This window comes from Electrona antarctica (genome assembly GCF_951216825.1).
Source record: "Electrona antarctica genome assembly, chromosome: 5".
Lineage (NCBI taxonomy): Eukaryota > Metazoa > Chordata > Actinopteri > Myctophiformes > Myctophidae > Electrona > Electrona antarctica.
This window is the reverse complement of record NC_136810.1, coordinates 33,025,286-33,045,947: the sequence shown is the minus strand read 5'-3', so window position 1 is coordinate 33,045,947 and position 20,662 is coordinate 33,025,286. Positions and strand designations below refer to the sequence as shown.

The 20,662-nt window shown below is 43.5% G+C and overlaps 2 protein-coding genes across 4 annotated transcripts in view; one reads left to right on the top strand and one right to left on the bottom strand.

The window, feature by feature from the left end:
* The first annotated feature begins 405 nt into the window (after positions 1-405).
* Positions 406-3,164, top strand: LOC306923585 (F-box/LRR-repeat protein 14). Its single transcript, XM_079501771.1, has one exon. The coding sequence runs from the start codon at positions 1,083-1,085 to the stop codon at positions 2,292-2,294; it is 1,212 nt and encodes a 403-aa protein (XP_079357897.1). The 5' UTR covers positions 406-1,082; the 3' UTR covers positions 2,295-3,164.
* Positions 3,165-4,128: 964 nt separating this feature from the next.
* LOC306923622 (ELKS/Rab6-interacting/CAST family member 1-like) overlaps positions 4,129-20,662 on the bottom strand; it is a 33,930-nt gene continuing 17,396 nt past the window's right edge. For 2 of the 3 annotated variants that reach the window (XM_079501818.1, XM_079501819.1), the window contains 9 exons: positions 16,906-17,046; positions 16,461-16,654; positions 15,688-15,823; positions 15,376-15,507; positions 14,413-14,573; positions 13,926-14,073; positions 12,904-12,999; positions 9,237-9,422; positions 4,129-7,210 (listed from right to left, as the gene is read on the bottom strand). In XM_079501818.1, the coding sequence (XP_079357944.1) occupies positions 7,073-7,210; positions 9,237-9,422; positions 12,904-12,999; positions 13,926-14,073; positions 14,413-14,573; positions 15,376-15,507; positions 15,688-15,823; positions 16,461-16,654; positions 16,906-17,046 (1,332 nt within the window). In that variant the 3' untranslated portion in view covers positions 4,129-7,072. The remainder of the gene's footprint in view (positions 7,211-9,236; positions 9,423-12,903; positions 13,000-13,925; positions 14,074-14,412; positions 14,574-15,375; positions 15,508-15,687; positions 15,824-16,460; positions 16,655-16,905; positions 17,047-20,662) is intronic. The other variant, XR_013790090.1, reaches the window with a different exon arrangement.

Below are 20,662 nucleotides of genomic sequence, written 5' to 3'. Positions count from 1 at the left end.
GCTAGTCACACACACACACACACACACACACACACACACATCTGTCTAAATATAGTTAAGTAAGTAAAATAGGTTTAAGTGACTAGTCGTAAGCAAATTAAATTAGGCAAACTGTAGTGCTTTCATCGAAACTGGGACGTTGCTATGTGGTGGATAGAATTGGATTGGAAATGGTTACATTTTCAGTGAATAATAGTGCCAGAGAGCAGCGAGACGCAGACTGCTTGAATGCCAAAACAACGACCACACAGTCGAGTCGAGTGTCGGCTCTGGTCTAAAACCAGTGCCAGATTTTTCCTCCGAGGTGGAAAGCCTGGTGACGCGAGGTTATTTCCAGATTCAACGGTTGCCTGACGCCCACCTAGCCAATCACAGCGCGACGGACCCTCCAACCTATGGGATGTAGCCTACCTTTATTGAATTGTGAAGAGCTGCTGGTGAAAAGGGGGAGCTACTAGTACTGGCGCTAGTACTGAACAACACTTCTTGGACGCTATCGTTACTATTTTACCTGGCTTAACCTGAATACCATCATCGATCGTATTGTAGATAGAAGACAAGTTAAACGATTGTGACTTTGAAAATGGATTAACTCGATGGAAGTAGTTTGAAATGACTTGAAGTGATCGGGTCGGACTCTGTTCGCTCTGGGCTGGCTTGGAGGGGGAGGTCCTTTGGCTTTTGAAGCTCGCAAGTTTGGCAACGTAACAGCATTAGCCTAGTTAGCCAGCTTGCTAGCTAAATATCGCGACCGCCTTTGAGAAGTCGGAATTCCCCGCATTAACCTAAGGATTTATAACGCAGGACTTTGCACGAAACCGCGCTCTTTGCGGCGTCAGTTGATCAAAGTGCATCGGTAGGTTACGCTACATTGGCATGGGCGTTTTCTTTTTGTTTTGTTTTTGTGTGTAATGTTATCGCAGTAGCTAACTAGCTAGCTCGCTCGTATGCTAGCTAACGTTAGCTTTCGTTCCCCACCTTAGCCAGCCAAGCAACCTCGGCAGGACAGTTTTGGCGAGGCTAGCCACGACAATATCGTGCTTGCTACCACCACGACGGCAGAGACCACACAGTCTGCAGCCATGTTTGAAATGGAGACGCACATATCCTGCCTTTTCCCGGAGATTTTGGCTATCATTTTCAGCTATCTCGACGTTAAGGACAAAGGAAGAGTGGCCCAAGTGTGCGCGGCCTGGAGAGACGCGTCCTACCACAAGTCTGTATGGAGGGGGGTGGAAGCTAAGCTCCATCTTCGGAGAGCCAATCCGTCCCTGTTCCCAAGTCTTCAGACGAGGGGGATAAAAAAAGTTCAGATTCTTAGCCTAAGGCGAAGTCTTAGCTACGTGATACAGGGGATGCCACACATTGAAAGCCTTAACCTATGTGGATGCTTCAACCTCACAGACAACGGACTTGGGCATGCCTTTGTGCAGGACATTCCATCCTTGCGGGTTCTGAATCTTAGCCTTTGCAAACAGATCACTGACTCTAGTTTGGGCCGGATTGCTCAGTATCTAAAAAACCTGGAAGTGCTTGAACTGGGAGGATGCAGCAATATCACAAACACAGGCCTGTTGCTCATTGCCTGGGGCTTGCACAGACTGAAAAGCCTTAACCTGCGCAGCTGCCGGCATGTGTCTGATGTTGGCATCGGTCACCTCTCTGGGATGACCCGGAGTGCTGCGGAAGGCTGCTTGTCCCTGGAGCAGCTGACGCTGCAGGATTGCCAGAAACTGACAGACTTGTCCCTCAAACACGTCTCAAAGGGCCTAAACAAGCTCAAAGTGCTCAACCTCAGCTTTTGCGGGGGTATTTCGGATGCAGGTATGATCCACCTTTCACATATGACCCACTTGTGCAGTCTGAACCTGCGCTCCTGTGACAACATCAGTGACACTGGGATAATGCATCTGGCAATGGGCTCTCTTCAGCTCTCTGGACTAGATGTGTCCTTCTGTGATAAGGTTGGGGACCAGAGCCTAGCTTACATTGCCCAAGGACTGTATCAGCTCAAGTCCCTTTCCCTTTGCTCCTGCCACATAAGCGATGATGGAATTAACAGGATGGTTCGCCAGATGCATGAACTAAAGACCCTCAACATCGGCCAGTGTGTCAGAATCACAGACAAGGGGCTGGAATTGATTGCTGACCACCTGACACAGCTGACCGGGATTGACTTGTATGGTTGTACCAAGATCACCAAGAGAGGCCTGGAGAGGATAACACAACTCCCGTGCCTTAAAGTGTTAAATTTGGGACTATGGCAGATGACTGAGAGTGAGAAAGTTCGGTGAACGCTCTCCTTAGGCTTAAGTGTCATCATTGTTTATAATGTTCACTCATATACTGAGATGGACTGTTTATATATCCATTGTTACCTTTGCCTACTATACTGTGACTAAACTAGGAGAGGGGAATCAACATTAATCACTGGAATATTGGAGTTTTGAGTATTCAGCTTCACTGCAGTATTCCACTCCTTAATCCCATACAGTTTTTGAGTTTTCATTCTTGTGCTCTCAATTGCTGTACTTACCGTACTTTGTATCACCTAGGCCTATGTAAAGTACTCATTAGCTAGCTACCTCACTCATCAACAAAACAGGAGTGCCTACTGCCTTGGAAACTCAAATCACATGTTTCTCTGGGACATTTACCAATGGAGGTTTTGATATTTCAGAAAATGTCATTGCAAAATAATAGCTAGTCATTTTAACACTTCCCACACAAAAGTCTGGAGTACCTTGGATGGACAATTTTGATAGAAAAAGATTTCTTTGGCCGATGTATTTTTGCTTATGTAATAAATATTTTTTGTAATGAATGACTGTTGTCCAAAACATTGTACTTCAAATTGAAGTGAGATGATTGCTTTTCTTTTTCTTTTACCTATTTTAGTTGGCTGTCACTTTCTTATTCCTGAGGAAATGCCATATCATATTACAGTATGCTAATCTCTGATCACAGGCTATTGTCAATGTCAACATGACTTCAACTAAGCATAGTTACCAAGTCTATATGCAATACCTGCTAACAGTACACCGGTCTTCTCTCCTGAGAAGCTTCAAGGACATAGTATTGGACTGAGTTAAAGCAGTAATTTAAAATTGTTTATATTCATACTGTAGTGATATTTATGAATAAAGATGGCAACTATGTTTCAATATTTTGTGGTGAATCATTGTCCTATTTGTGAGTAGCAGAAAATTTAGCGGAAGTTAGAGGATGATCCTCAATTCTAGAATAGACTATTTGAGAAGTGAGAACCAATTTAATCTTATAGATCGATAAACTACTTGGTTATGTTGCAATAATTTCAAACTGCAGTTTCTGCAGGACTAATTCATTTTAAAGCAAATGTAATGTGCAAAACTTGAAAGCACAAATTTATCATGGACATGGATTAAAGGTTGCCACCACAACTAATTTCAGTCATTTGATTTCCATAGACAGCATGTCTTCTATGGAACCATTATAGGTTAGTTATTTTAAGATGAAAGATTATTCGAACTGTTAAAACTAGCAACATGTTCAAATATCTTGCATAAACCCAAACATATTTCCACATATTTGCTAATAGTTCAGGAAACACTGCGCTAGTGTGATGGGGCTCCTTTCATGCTATTAAACAAATTGCAGATTAAGGATTTAGCCTGACAAAATGTTCAGTTGTGAGATATATATTTAATCCATGTGATATTGATAAAGATAATTACATGGGATCAAATGTCAAAATGATTATGTAAAGTGCAACTAGTGGAAGCAGCAGACCAGAACATGTAAGGCCATCTGGACAGGGTGATAATACCCATGTTGGATACTCAAAGTTACACTTCACTCAGAATAAACCTATTTTTGTACAGATTTACGTACATTGCACATTGCATGGCCCATCCAGCTCTTGGAACTTACAAACCTTATGTAGCGGCTCATCGTGACTGCAACATGAAAACCTTAGTACAGTGGTCACCTCAGGTTATGCATAAGCAATTAAAGCAGAAAATTAGTAGTTTTCAGTAGTTTTCTTATGTCAACATTCAACATAAGGGGGCTTGTTTTTATCAAGCTTATAACTTGTATGTTTTGTGTCCCAACATAATATGCACATTAACTTTAAATTGATAATCATTCAAGACTGATAGATATATTTATTTACATACATACAAAATGCAAATACTCACAAACATCTGTTTTGCTTTCTTTTTACACAGTTTGTTTCTTATTAACACAAACAGACAGAAGGCAGTACATTTCTTTTACAAATGCAAAAGAAAAGTAAGAAATGATTACAGTGAACATGATAGAAGCCCCTTAATCAGCTCTGTGCTCCTGAATGAAGAATTGAAAGGAACGATTAAAAACAGATGACAAGACATTAAGGCAAGGGCAGGGATACACAGGCCAAAGTAAGGGAACTCAACACTTTGAAATCCATTCTTTCTAGTGAAAGATTAGTGATTCAAAAGAATGGACTAGAGAAAGATGCGATCTCAATTCAATAACAAGGTGACTAACCGGAGGCCAAATGATAATGCAAAAGACAGTTTCCAATTTAGGTCCTTCTGGGTATGACACTTGACATTGAAAGTACGTAAGCATATTACTCTTCATGGTTTTATGAATGTCCAGTTACCAGCTACTGTTGGTCATTCAATGATGACACAAATTCATAACATATTTCCAAGTGAGAAGTAGTTTTTGTTCAAACAAAAACAAAAGTATCTGCTTTGAGAGACCCATATGGTTGTAAGCAAATTAAAAATCAATGTGTAGGTTACTAGTACTGATCAGGCTAGAGGACCATGGTCGGAGTCTTAGTTTTGTCTGCATGAAAAAGAGAAAACATTTTTGTAATTGCAGCACCCACACGAACACACCAAAAAATACTTGAAATGATTAATACATTTACATCACTATGTGGTGGACTTATATAAAAATTACTATTAGAAATAAACACAAGTGAAGTACTCTCCCATCACACAGTCACGGTTTGAAAACATTTGCAATTCACACATTGACACTTAAAAAAGTTTGCTTTTTTGACACATTTCATCCCTCAGTTTTTTTTCTCAAGAGGACACGAACTTCACGTCCATTTTGTTCAGAGCAGCATGCTCCCCAAAATTCTGTGCAAACATTCAATGCATATCCATATGGTAAACATCATATTTTTTATATATATGTATATTTATATATATATATATATCTCTATCTATAGAACATGACTTTCCGCAAATTATGGCAGTACCGTCACACAAACCTTTTGTCTTAAAGACAAAATTAGACACAAAAGACAACTGCACTGCTTTTAACTTCTCCGATTTTTTTAAAGAATGCACAACATCTTCCACTAGTTACCTTTATTGAGTCATTGTATTGTGTTATTTGTCGAGTTATTTACAAACTGATCTAAAAAGTCAAAATCCACTGAAAAGTGACTCTTCCTTTGAATGTGATGCAATATCATTAATCAAAAACCTCTGCCCTGAAATAAAAAATAAAATAAAAAAATACAAGAAAGGGGCATCACTTGCATTTTCTTTTCAGCGAATCATTCAGAAGCAAAATAATGTTTATGTGGGCTTTAACTAACATCTATAGAAACTTTGGATGAGACTGGATGGTCAATGGGTCAGATTGAAAATTGCCTTAGCACCAATAGTACAGAGGACTAAATATCCCCAACATTAGGTCCAGTACTGCTCCAAGGCCACTAGAACATTCTGAAAAGAAATAACATTGCATACCAAGTAAACATTGTGTGCAAACCATAAAAAAAAAAATCAACGTTTACCAAGATTAAGCTCTTCTCTCTCTCGCTTCCAGTCTCATCCTAAATTGAGAACTATTTGTGTGAAAACTAAGAGCTTCCCACATTAAATATTGACCCAAACGGGAGAATTATGTCAAAGTTCAGGCGAGGATCCACTGCCAGAAATCCTGTATAAATCCCCATTATGCCTGTAACCCAACCGCAGAAAATGCAATGAAACTCACCTAGAGGCTAGAGCCAAAGAATCCTGACAGATCCACAACTCTAATCTGTGAAAGGAAATATTAGAACATGCACCCTTTCTTTTTTTGGTTTTAATCAGTGATTTCCATCCGTTGCGGTTATTTCTAGCCAGTCTCAATCTACCAGCAAGAAGAAACAACAACGTGGCAATAATACAGCCATTGGGTCCCTCCCTACCCACTACATTGGAAACACTGGCAAAAAAAGATAATACAAAAATGTATCTACAGTACATGCCTCCACACTACTCACCCACAGGAGCATTTCTCCCTTCCTGTCTGCCCAGAAAGCAGACGTTTCCCACATTCCACCCAGACAGAAAAGTGCTTTCCTGCCCCAAATAAGGAATGCAACTGACCCAGTTTTTTTCCCTTCTTGAACTAAACCAGTTTGTTAGAACAAGTTAAGGACCACAGAAGCACAAACACAGAACACGGTTTTTGCTGTATCTGAAGGCTAGTAATCTACTCTAAATGAAGCACTACACTAGAGCCTGACCGATTCCAGATTTGTGTCCGATGCTGATCCCGACTTTGGAGAGTCATAAAACCACTGATTACCACTGTTTTGACTGATATTTTGCCAAAAAGTTCAACATTTTCTAATCAATCTAATCAACCTAATCAGTTTCCATTTGAGAATATTACATTTATACGCAAAAGAATATATATTTTTGAAAGGCTGATCTAAAAGCTCACTGCATTGCGTTGCAACATCATTTGTGAGCTTGTAGATCGTCTATTTTAACGTTTTTATTATGTTTGGCTATAATGACATGCCCAAAATAGGGACACCAGGTTAAAAGTGGTTAAAATCGGCTGCATATATCGTCGGTCTGGCTCTACACTGAACAATGTAGACATACGGTATATGGGACAGAAGAGTAGTTATGTCATGAGAGACCCTCCCATTATATCCCAGTATATAGGGCTTCCCTACGAAGCACCCCACCCCATGTGGAGGGGTTTGAAGACGAGGGTTCGGTGTTGATAAGAACATAGTGGGGGCTGGTGTGTGTGGGTTTTTATTTTTACATTTATTATCAGAGGTCGGACATCAGCATGACTCCTCCAGGGCATTGACGACCTGCTCCAGGATATCGGGGCAGTAGTCGGCGATCTGCTGCAGTACAGAGTTGGCATACTCCTGCAGCTCCCCGCTCTCCCTCTCACACAACTCCAGCTCACGCTCCAGCTAGGAGAGGGCAGAGAGCGTGTCAGTTCAGACTAGCAGAATTATTATTATTATTTACGATTCTGTCTATCAGTACATAACTCGAACAGCGCCAAGTCGGCTCTAGCGGCGTTCGGTAGTGCCTCTCGTTCCAGAGACGATGCGCCTCTGTCATTGTAAAATGCCGAGTGGCATAAAAAAAGTCATATGCCTAAAACCTAACCTTAAAGATGGAGTGCCGTATCTTTGTATTTTTCCAGTTTTTCATGTGTTTATGAGGTGACAGTACTTCATTAGAGGGATGCACACGCAGATTAGACACACCAACGGACCGACATGCGGGTACAACGGTCGGACATGCAGTTGAACATGTGCTGCTCCCGTGCTTGCGGTGACAGTCGGACCAATAGTATGTCTAAACTAAAGCCTGTACCCTATATTAGAAATAAAGTCCAGAGGGAAGCACGCACATCTATAAAAAAAATCTTCAGGTGCAGAACAAAAAGTTACGTACAGGGAAAAGGAACGAGTCTGCACACTGTTCTACAGCTCCCAGAGTAGTTTATTTGAAATGTTTCGACGTTGGGTCGAAACGTTGTTCATTTCAAATAAACTACTCTGGGAGCTGTAGAACAGTACCTCAATAGACCCCTTGGTGTGGTTGTTATGTGCAATGTCGTCTTCCCCTTGTATTTAGGGGTTCTTCCTGGAGGCTGACACCTTGACAGTCAAATGGGCCAATGAAAAAAACCGGATATTGTGACATCACAACCAACCCTAACCCCTCCCCCTTTATCATACAACAACAGCTGTGAGTGCGGTTTCAGTTCAGGTGGATCACCACCCATCACCACCGCGTGAATCTCGTTTGCGTTCGAGCATAGGCATGGTAACGCCCCACCTGCCTGTGATTGGCCTACCGACGCTGCCCTTCTTGACTGTCCGCCGAGGTGGATATACGCATGCTGGATAGTCTGATGCTACTCTCCGTGGTGGGAAATAATAGTAATATGATTTGATTTGGGTGTGTTCTAAAATAAAGTGTTTGTGTTGATCATTGTGTAATTTGCTTGTATGTGTAAACTTGAAACATTATTGTACTATAAAAAGGTCTATTTTCCCTTCATCTTTATCCTTTTTAGTGTAATAGTATTAGTTTACTATAATTAGATTAATACACGATAATCAACACTTTATTTAGAACACACCCATATCAAATCATAGTACAACGTAGGCCTACGTGTACAATCAATTATTCAATCAAAGCAAATGGCATAAACAATATTAGTTTGCCTCTTCTACAAAAAAGTTAGTTACAAGGCTGCATTCTGTCGCGTGTGCCAAGCTGTCATTCTCTTGTATTATTTATTACACAATCTCATCACGGAGTAACCTCACGTCTCGGAGGACAGTCAAGACGGGCAGCGTCGGTAGGCCAATCACAGGCAGACGGGGTGTTACCATGCCTATGCTCGGATGCAAACGAGATTCACGCATCACGTAAAAACGACATTTTAACAAATACTGTACACTTTTGAAAAAAATCTTCCTCTTTATATAATAATAATACCTGATGATCATGTTTTAGGGTGGGAAAAAAAAAACATGGCACTCCATCTTTAAAATAAACACTGATAAGAAGGATTCGAACCCGAGGCACTGGGATTGGAAGGCTAATGCTTAACGGTGACACCATGGTGCCATCTGGTTTAGCAGGGGTTCTGGGAGTTAACTGATTTTGCGCCAGGTACAAAAATACTCGTACCCCCCAGCTATGGGACGTTATCTGCCAGCTACGTACATGTTCGTACCCCCCCGCCAATGATAGCAGAGTGTGTGTGCCGAGTGCGTGTGGGGACTGGCAAAATCCTTCTCTTAAAGTGGATGCGGATGGTGACATTGGCAACTGGGATTTACGCTAACAGCTAGCAGCACAGAAAGTTAATGCGGTCCGCTCATATGAGAGGCAATTCCGTGTGTGTCACAGAAGGGGGCGTCGCCAATTGTGTGTAATTTCAGGGAGGAAAAGCGCATTCTCCTCCAATACCTGTTCAAGAGTCATCTTCTGAAGTTCCTCCTCCCAGGCTGGGGGCTCGCTGTCATCATAGTGAGAGGGTGCGGTCAGCTGGCTGAGAATGCTGGGGTCACGATCGTGGCAGAGGTCTGTCAGGTGGGCGATGTAGAGCTTGAGCTTACTGCGGTTCTGGGACAGGGCTAGAAGAGGGGGGATCATCTGCGGGTTCGGCGGGGTGGGTAAGAAGGGTGGGTAGAGAGAGCAATGGGAAGTGAGAATCAGAGTAAGGATTAGGAAGTAGAAAATAAGGAAATCAGGGATTGAGATAAAAAGAAAATAAGAAAAGAAAAAGAAAATAAATATATAATATTAGATTAAAGGGACAGGACACCCAAAATCACCTTTTCTTAGATTTTAACATAATATTTTGTGTCCTTTGTGATAAGGAGCAATGACATAGTACAGTTTGCTCATAGGCTTCTGATTTAAGAGCATTCTGCCGTTTCTGTAGCTAGCCTATTTCCAGGTTTCTGGGTGAAAATAAATATTTGGCCCACTCGTTACACATTACATACATACGTTCGATTTCTGCGACGTGACGTATCATATCTAATTAATATTTATGTGTGTTTCATATAATTTGTATTACGGCGGCGTGGTTCGTTTCCCTTTTAACGAGATACAGACATGCTACGCTGAGCAGACGCACAGCACTGTTTCATACACCACTGCAGCAGTGGCCGAACGGTTTGCGGAGCGGTCTTGTTATCGGAAGGTCGCCAGTTCGAATCCCCGGACCGGCACGTTAAAATTACCACCGCTGAAGTGCCCTTGAGCAAGGCATTGAACCCCTACCCTATGAGCAGGGTCTGGCTGTAAACAAGCATCTCGAGCTTAGTCCATTCACCCTGGGTAAACAAAGAACTTTGCTTTGCTTTCCACTTCAAGCCGTTTTCTGAACAGAACACACTTCTCTCCCGCTCGTCTAGCACAGGGGTTCTCAACGTTTTTGGCCGGGGACCCCCGGAAATGTTTTGGCAATGTCTCGGGACCCCCGCCCCGCCCCCTCCCGACCCCCAATATAAATTGACTGCTACAATAACCTTAACCCATTTTGGGTGGGAACCCCTTTTGGTGTTTTAAGCATTATGTTATAATTTAGCTATTGAAAAATAGCAGATCTACAAGCTCATAGCGCGCCACCGAGTGGCGCGCTATGAGCTTGTAGGTCTGCTATTTTTGAAAAATCGTGAAAATTAAAAATTAATTTTTTTTTTCTTCTTTTTTTTAAATAATTTGGGGACCCCCTAAAATAATTTGGCGACCCCCCGAGGGGTCGCAACCCACGGGTTGAGAACCCCTGGTCTAGCAGAAGTCAAATTTAGTGTTTCACAAGTAGTTTCTTCAAATGTAGTGTTTTGTAGTGTCGAAGACACGCTGAAACAGATGTAGTGTTTTGTAGTGTCAAAGACACGCTGAAACAACAGCGACACGCTGAACAACAGATGTAGTGTTTTGTAGTGTCGAAGACACGCTGAAACAACAGATGTAGTGTTTTGTAGTGTCGAAGACACGCTGAAACAACAGATGTAGTGTTTTGTAGTGTCGAAGACACGCTGAACAACAGATGTAGTGTTTTGTAGTGTCGAAGACACGCTGAAACAACAGATGTAGTGTTTTGTAGTGTCGAAGACACGCTGAAACAACAGATGTAGTGTTTTGTAGTGTCGAAGACACGCTGAAACAACAGATGTAGTGTTTTGTAGTGTCGAAGACACGCTGAAACAACAGATGTAGTGTTTTGTAGTGTCGAAGACACGCTGAAACAACAGATGTAGTGTTTTGTAGTGTCGAAGACACGCTGAAACAACAGATGTAGTGTTTTGTAGTGTCGAAGACACGCTGAAACAACAGATGTAGTGTTTTGTAGTGTCGAAGACACGCTGAAACAACAGATGTAGTGTTTTGTAGTGTCGAAGACATGCCGAAACAACAGAACTGGAGACGCTGGATTCTAACGTTTGTAAACGATGTATAGGTTTTAGGGGGTAAATATGCCACGAAGTTGCGGAATCTGTATTATTTTTACACCTGCAACAGCTACTTTTATTTTTTGTTTTCAGAATTCGCTTTTTGTGGCATCGTTTCAGAAAAGAATGATATGCTGCACACTCGACTCCCCCCCATCCCCACACAACGATAGCCACGCCTGCATTTTATGTTTCTTTTAATTTCTCAATTCAGATCAAATAAATGACGAGGGGGGAGGGGGGCGGTGTCCTGACCCTTTAAACATCAACAACAACTAAAGCCAAAGAGCATTGACCACGCCTCCAGGTCTTAAGTTAAGTAATAAGACCTGGTACTTAAGACACGCAAAATACAGCCCACTGTATTGATGAAGAAGAACAAGAAGAAAGAAAACCCCACTTACACAAAAACACAAACACTGGATCATATTCAACACAACTGAAATGGTATTCACATCACAAAAACAAACATGCATGCACAGTCTCTGGCCTCAACACCATGCTACTCAAACTGACCTTTCACAAACACATCGGAATTATGCTTCTCATTTAGCACATTTCTGTAAAGTGAAATTTCGTAAATTTCCACATGTGACATTCACCACACGTGTGTTGTAGATAGAAATAAACAGAGTTATATGATTGATAAAAGTGTGTTATAGAGGCTATTTTGCATAGATATGAATATAGGTATGCCTTGAGATTTTCACTTGCACTTTGGTGTGCCTTGGGCACAAAATGTTTGAAACCCACTGATCTATACCGTGTCAGTATATGCTTTTGCAGACACACACTGAGCCGGGCACAAAGTCATCTCACTCTGAATGTGTGGGTGCACACGGCACATGCAACCTGCGATGATCCCTTCCACACAAGCCATTAACCACTTGAACCCCAACATGCCTATTCATGGGCAAAAAATAGTATATCTACAAGTTCACAACGCTTGTAGATTGGTTTTTCAGCAAAGAGATTTGATAAAGAGGGCTACATATATTCGCGGATCTAGTACAGAACCCTGGGGGACTCCGGTCAGTGGACAAGTGGTTGCATGGTTTTAACGTCCTTGATGGCTGTGCTTTGCTCTCAGAAATGCCAAATGAACACACAAGCACGAATGATGAGATGAGATGAGACACCCACATCCAACACAAACACACCCAATGCACGACGGCAAAACAAACGAATGGAAAGATGAGTAGGCATGCCGTGGACGAAACAATGAAGGATGGTTTGACGAGTCTGGCTGTCATACGTGCTCACCCTTACGAACAAAACGGCTGAGAGAGAGAGAGGGGGCAGGCAAAAGCTTGGCTATGCCCAAATACCCTCCTCATCATCCTGTTGGGCACAGGTGAAGCCAGTCGCAGCATCAGGAAGGAACATGTGGTTAGTGTGCAATGCATACAACGCCAAGAGTAAGACAGGAACAAACAGCTCAAAACGTAGACTTGTAGATCTGTTAGAGAGGAGATTGCGGTTCACCTGTGTTATGACAAAGACCCTACTTCAAAAGACTGAAACCTTATTAAAAATATAAATTAGTCCTAAATTGTTATCATGTTAATTAGTCACCTATGTGACAGAAGTTATTGGAATCGGACAGAAGCTTGTTATAGTGAGTTGGCAAATCCATCCAAGCAAAATGGACAGAAAGAATAAAAAGCTACCTGATCAGGAGAGGGCTTGTGATTGGTCTGGTCGGGGGTGGTCTTCAGGTGGTCATCCTCGTAGTTATCTGCCATCAGCTTCATGCGGTTCTGAGTCTGGAGGCGCACAGGGGGAGAAGAGGAAAACAGAGAAGAAACCCAAGACGTCAGTGACCGAATTCGGATGAAAAGGGTTTTAATATGAATAGCAGCCGTTGCTCTGGAAGATCACAGTGGTTTAAACAGTTGTCACTGTCATTTCCTTTCACAGTCAAAGGTGAGCAAGACTACTCTGGTGAAATGCATTATTCAAACCGTCTTGAAAGCATATGCAGAAAAACCCATCCTCGTCAACAGTCAGGCCACTTGAGGATGTAAATAGTCTCTCCCCTTCCACACAATCTGGTTTTATGTAAAGTAGACCATCATGCCTAGCAGCTCTGCTCTGCATAATAATGTTTCCATGCAAGATCTCTTTTCTCTTTTTAAGGAAAGTGGCAAATACTACTTTAATTTAAGCGCCATCTACACTTCGTCGTAGGACAGATGAAACTAGTCAGTCTACAAGCTCGCAAAGCATTGCAATGTGACGTGTCGCATTGGAGCTTGTAGAGTAGATATTTTAGCTATTTTGAGTGGTGCTAGCCACTCCTACACACAGCAATGTGTGTGTCTGTATGTATCTGTCCGAGCACGGAAATAGCGTTTTTCCACCAAGGGTCACTGTTGCGCAGGCCCACCCGCCCACACACACACACACCTGATTTTTTTTTTTTTTGAGAGGGAAATGCTTCCAATTTTACTTAGGGACACCAGGGTTAATATTGTTAGTGTGTTGCAAGAACTTAAACAAGATATCTTCACAAAACACTACAGAACTAGATTGTGACAAGTGTCCGTTTTTTTTTGGTGGGCGATAAACAAACCTTGTAATGTATTATTAATGTGCCACTCTTACCGGAACCTGCTAGACAGACCTCTGTTGCTAGGCAGTGGGCACTATGGTCTTATGCAAAAGCAGCAAATAAAGAGCCGCTCGTCACCTGCTGTTTAAGCTGCTGCACCAGCCGGTCCTTCTCTCTCTTCAACAAGGCCACCTCATCCTGGGTCTTCTTCTTCTTGGAGGAGGACAGCTCCAGCAGAGCAATGTTGGCGTCTTTCTCACTGATGGCAGCCAACAGCGCCTCTTGCCTGTGAGGAGAGCACAGAACACATGCAAACATGCATGGCATTTAATGTCACAGGTACTGTAAATAGCTCGATTATCATTTATTATTGACAAGGCGACGAGGTGCCCTGGAAAACAAACGGGGGAGGGCCGGAATTGGCTGACATTTCAGAACCGGCAGGCGAGCAAATAAATGGGCTGCGCAGACGTGCACTGGAAAATTCCCAGTTGTTCATTTAACTCTGGAACCAAATGGACCCGTTTGTGTAAGTTCTTAAGCTCCAATTTGACACTCCCAAGAGCTAAATAACAACTGAGGACATTAATGTGTGTGTACTTCTAAGAGAGCTCGTGTCTCTTACTTCATCTCCAGGACCTCCTCCAGGTGTTTTCTCCGCTCCTGCCTCAGGGTGGTGAGGTGAGCCTCCTTCTCACACAGAGACTGCTGGGTGGAGGCCAGCTTGGCCCGCATGGACTCCAGCTCCTGCTTCACCTTCTCCATAGCCCCCAACAACTCCTCCATCTGGACACACCCCCACACACAAAGACAGAGTAGAGAGTAAAAAGAGCTTCTTGAGCTGAATGAATCTGAGAAGAATGCAGCCAGCATTGACCATCGAATGTGTTTACTGACTGCCGTGGACTTAAGGTGACATAATATAAGAAGGACTATTGGGGAAGAGTGGGGGCAGCTCTGACACAGGTAGCAAGACGTACATATAAAATGTAGAATTTAATTTTATCATTTATTTTTGTATTTACCTGGTATTTACTTCAAAGAACACAACACTACTTCGAATCCATACATGAGTGGTGGGCCACTATGTAAATTGAACACACAAAGGAGCGGGTGAATAATGAATGCAATATTTTGGATGCACAATCTTAAGTTTACACGCATAATAAAAGTTGTTTATTTTTATAAAGTAAACAGCAGGTAAATATGGCTGCACTTAAAGGGGTTTTGTTTGCTGATCACAGATGGGGAAGGCGGGGGGTCAAACACAATGAGGAGGTGGTAACCTGGGCTCGTACCTTAGACCACTGTAAGTGGGCGTGGATAGACTCATGCATTGGTTTGAGTGAGTGCTTCTGAGAGGCAGTGTGTAGCAGAGAGAGAGAGAGAAAAAGAAAGTGACAAGATAGAAAAAACTAAAGCTGAGAAAGCCGGAAGAGAGAGAGTAAGCGCAGAAAGAAAGGACGAGAAATCACACGATGGCAAACCGAGATGAGAAGGAAGAAAGAATTTAGAGAATCTTGGCACGTGAATGTAAACGTGTGTGTTGTCCGTTTGTGTCTTGGGACCGGCTTCAAGAGGCACATACCTGTCTTTCCTGGAGTGACCTTGTTGCCTCCTCCTGCGCCAGCACCATCTCCCTCTCGGCCGTGATCTGCACGCTCTCTCTCAGAGCCTCCTCCAGCTCCTCGATACGTTCCGACTTCTGACGAATGTTGTCCTAAAAATACAACGAAAATGTTATATAAGGACACAAAGGAAGGAAAGAAGGAAGGACGGACGAACGGACTGAAAGACTGTCAAAATATGTACTGGATGCGGGTGTGCTGTCAAATGTGAGGCGAGCGCCATAGTATCCGTACCAGCTAAGAACTGAGCCCCCACACACACGCCTCATCACCTTGACTTGTTGAGAGTTCTCTGACATATTGTCCTCCCTCTTCCTGGCCTCCTCCACCAGCCGGGCATTCCTGCTCTTCTCCACCTGCTCCTTGTGTTTTAGGGATGCCACCTTCTTTGATTGGTCCTTCATAGTCCTTCATGCAGTCACAGCAACAGGGGTAACATGAGTACAGCATTAGAGACCGGAGAGGCGCCAACCTACAAGGCCAAGGCCCCGTTATCGGTGACACAGGTCCAACTAAGAATCAGTGAGAATAGTGAGTGGAGGAATTAAAATGGGATGAGAGACATGGTAGGGAGGCTGTGGCAGGCAGAGGTTTATAGCTCATGATACGATGCAGAGGAGAGGTGATGGAGGATGCGAAAGGAAGGAAAAGGGAGTGAAGGAATGCAGCAAAGTGAAGGATTTGTACTCTGGAGACACAAACGAGGACACGATGGTAAAAGGGAAAGGGAGAGAGAAAGAGAGAAGAGAGCATAAAGTACTAACCTGGAGGCCTGACTGTTGAGGTGATAGATTTCCAAGTGCAAAGACAAGAAGGGAGGAGAGAGAAACAGATTCAGGCACAAAGGAAAGCGAGGAGACAAAAAAAGATGAGGAGAAGAGAGAACAGAACAGATGTCACAGCTCTACTGGAGGGGTTCTGCGGCGTCTCTGCTCACAGCGGCACATGATAGACAGGTTTAAGTGTACATCCAAACACAGGGAGGGGCGCTGTATGCACTCAAACCAACACCGGTACCCGTCCCACCCACACACCCCAGACGTACTTCTCAAGCTCGCCGATCTTCTTGTCTTTGTCATTCTTCTCATTCTCCATCTCCCGGAGAATGTCCAGCAGGCGATCCACCTCAGCCTGAGCCTTCCCAGAGTCCTCCTTGTGACGAGCCACCTCCTGCTCCAGAGTGGCAATGCGCTCCGTCAGCTCCGTGTTGGCCTTGGCCTCCAGGGTTGCATTCTGAGCCTGACGGAGACCAGCCAACAGTTAGTTTAGCAGGCAGCTGAATCCAGATCAACATGAGCAGATGAGGGATTGATTTATATATTGAATACCGTACTTTATTAACCATTTGCAAATGGTACAGTGGTACGCTTACACAATGGTGCTAAAAGGATAACGCAAAAAGCCCTCAGGGCTTATTTTACATTGTGGTCCTGTGTATTCAATTCATAAAGAATAGGATCAGAATCAGAGATGGGACAATATGTATTTACCCGCTTGACTTGGTTCTCCAGTTTGAGACACTCCTCCTTCTTCTGCTCCAAGTTGATCTCTAGACTCTTCAACTTGGAGTCTTTCTTCAGGCCGGAGGAGGCTAGTGACGAGGCATGCTCCTTGAGGTCCAACAGAGAGGTCTGGACATGGACAGACAAACACAATTAACCAAGAACCAGACATGAAAATAGATTGAAAAAATAATCACATATAATATATAATAATGTGTAGGCATGCAGCATGACTCAGGGGGAATAAAACTTTATTTCCAACACAGACACTGGCTATATAAATAGGATCCCCCATTGGATGATTGTGTGTTTTCTGCACGTCATGTTCTGTCACCCCTATGCGCCCTGCACAGACAGACAGGCAGATAACTCCTCCTTCAATAATCACACTGTATGAAGTCTTCACTTGTTTAATGTGACATCCAAGGTAGGGAAAAAACTGCAAAGAACATAATTTACAATGAGCCAATGTACTTCAATACAATAAACACAATGTAAAGCATGTAGAAAATATAAGATTAAACTCCAATTTAGCTGGCATACAATAACACATTCAAGTAGGTATTATGTCTTCATCTTCATTATACAAAACATACAATGGCTGCAAACCGTAGTTAAATGTTAGAAAATGCAATGTACATTCTTCACAAAATACACACATCTGAAATAAGATCCAACCATAAACACAACGTACCAGAGATGCCTCCAAAAGGCCAAACTGGAACAGGTCAAACAAACACCACTGGAGAGAAGAGAAATGCACTGTGTGTCTGCTGCTTTCCAACTGAACTCCATCCATTCATCCATCAACCGCTTATTCATAGTCGGGTTGCTGGGGCAACAGCTCCACCAGAGCTCCAGACATTCCTTTCCAGAGCAACATTAGTAACTTCCTCCTGGGGGATCCCAAGGCGAGTGAGTCGATCCCTCCATCTGCGCCTTGGTCTGCCCGGGGGGTGGGGGTGCCTCAAGGACCTCCCTAGGGAGACGTCCCGAGAGGCATCCTAACCTTTCCAGGCGAAGAAGCAGTGACTACTCCGAGTCTCTCTCGTGTGACTGAACTTCTCACCATATCTCTAAGGAAGATGCCAGCCACCTAACTAATTTTGTCCGCTTGTATTCGTGACCTTATTCTTTCGGCCATTACCCGCACTTCATGACCATAGGTGAGAATAGAAGAACTGGCTAATTGAACTACACCAACATGCTGATACATACTCAACACACCTGTATGCCCTCAACTAATTAACTGAACTAGGCCTCCTGTCTTAAAAGTACTGTCTTAAAGGCACAGAACATATTTAATATACACAAGACGGCACACTCCCCGTCTGGTATTTCTAGATAACACCATAACTTTAACTAAGATAAGTACTCATAACTGTCCAATGCAACTCAAAGGAGAGGTGAAACATTATGTTCAGTTACAGGTCTGAGAACAACTTCTTCCTCTTTCTGTTCACAACTGTGATCTTGATCTTCCTGGAAGAGAAGCTGGGACTACGGAATAGAGTCCGGCACCAGCTGTAAGAGCGGGACCGCCCCCTGGGACAGGACTGGTGGGCACACACTGGAGCGTGAGCAGGACGTGGGCCCGGTTCCCAGCACAGTAGAGGGCTTCTCCCCACTGACGTTCCCTGGGTTCCTGGGCCTCTGGCTCTCTTTCTTTGCCTTGACCTTAGTGTGCGAGTTCTCAGAGTTTGAGTGGCTGTAGAAGGATGACCTGCCGCCATCTGGACGAGGGGATCTAGATCTGTAGTCATTTTTACTCCTCGAGCAACTGTGCAGAAGGCTCCTTGAGCTCATGAGTGGGTCTCATGAGAGTGACCATCTCCTCCTGGGAGGCTGGCTGCAGTGACTGGTTTTGAGTGTGACTTTGAAGGACAGTCACTCAGTGATGCTGGGACTGAAGTTCTGCTCTCTGGGACTGTGGTGCTCAACTCTGGAGGCTTGTTGTCAACGAAGTTCTCTTTCACTTGGTAAGTATCAGAACATGGCTTGACTGACTGATTACCATCTTCTAATCCAAGGTTTTTGTGAGGAAGACTTTGGTGTTGGTGGGCTCCTGAATCTTGCTCAGGCAGACGTTTCCCACTATAACCCAGTTTAAGTCCACCTTCTGGGTGTATGGAGCTTCAAGTGGTCCATTTAACAGGTTTCTCACCTTATGTGCTCTTATAATATCTCTGCCAATCAGCAACATGATTGTGTGCCTTGTGATCAAGTTCTGGGATTTCCTCTGAAATAGGTTGTTAGGTGTGGGTGATGACGAGCAGCTTGTGGTGTAGGAATTCCAGACCAATCGTCAGGAATATGGCTGCACTCTCTCAGCATGGGTATTAAAAGGGAATTGTGACTTTGCTGTCTAAAATACTAGATTTGAAAGCAATGTGCTCATCTGCCGCATGGTTTATAGGCTGTGAGGAGAACTTGGACTGTCTAGGTTGAAAAGAGTGAAAAACTATGGTCGCACTAAGGACCGGTTACTCAGGTCATCCAAGATGGCATAGACTTTGACTGCTTTTTCCTGGTGACCAGAAGGGTACATTTGAACAAGAATTGTCGTTGAACATGTTTCGCAGACAATATTGCTGCCACAGACCTCCGTACACATGGCTGACGCAGTGTCGGTCTTCTCCCCGTCATGTTCTTCAGAAGAGGCGAGGGGCCCCGTTGACACAGGAGCGGGTCCTGGGTGCAGAGTGGAGCAATGACTGTTACTTCCACATTCCGTACATTTTTATCACAGTTCCTCGCCAGATGCATGTTGGATGCTACACATTTGAAGCATATGCCAGTGTCCTTTATAAACGCTTTCCTTTCCTCTAGTGACTTCTCTCTGAATGCACAGCATTTGTGCAAAGGATGCATTTTTTGGTGTATAGGACACAACTTTGCTGGATTGATCTCTTGAGTACCATCTGTCTGGAGAAATGTCCGTCTTATGGGCTGAGATGGATGTCCTGTTGACATTCCTGTACTGCTGTTCTGGTCTGGTGTGCTCAGTCTGAGGAGGGAGGATGAAACTGGGGTCATTGCGCATTTCTGCCTGCTGTGTAACAAAATCAACAAAGATATAAAATGGAAGGAAGGGCACCCCATGCTGCAACTTTTATTTGTAGCCCACTGACATCCACTGCTCTTGAAAGTTGAAGGGAAGTTTCTGTACTAGACCTGCAATACATCGAGCAGTATCTAACACAGAGAGTCTGGTATGCCCTTCTTCTGACCTTGCTGCAGGCTGGAGCTCCATTAACAGGTCCCTCAACTCTGAAAGTTTCCTCCAGTCCTTTTGTGTAATCTTGGGAAAGGTGTCAAGTTGCTTCAGTAGGGAGCTCTCGATTACATCTGGTGCACCAAAGCAGTCATCAAGACGTACCCAGTATTCTTTGTAGGCCCTCATAAGGGTTGCTGACATACACTTAGGCGTTTCACCTGTTCTCTTGTGTCTGCACCTAACTACTTGATTAGGTCGTCAATTTCTGCTTTAGACATAAGGTTGAGGTCTGCAGTAGTACATATGAAAGATGATTTCCAAGCTCTATAATTTTCAGGACGGCCATCAAACTGCAGAAGACCTTGAATGAGAATCTCTCTGCTTGCTGTTTGTACTGCACGCAACATTCTGGTGTAGCACCCGTCCAGAGACTTCTTCAGGGTTGGCTTCAAGGTCCAGCATTCACTGCCATATAGAAGGACAGACTCTACCGTTGCATAGAATAAACAGTGTTTGATTTGACAGGGG

What these genes read in the sequence shown, in the direction of transcription:
- LOC306923585 (XM_079501771.1), top strand. Translation starts at nt 1,083, where the DNA reads ATGTTTGAAATGGAGACGCACATATCCTGCCTTTTCCCGGAGATTTTG.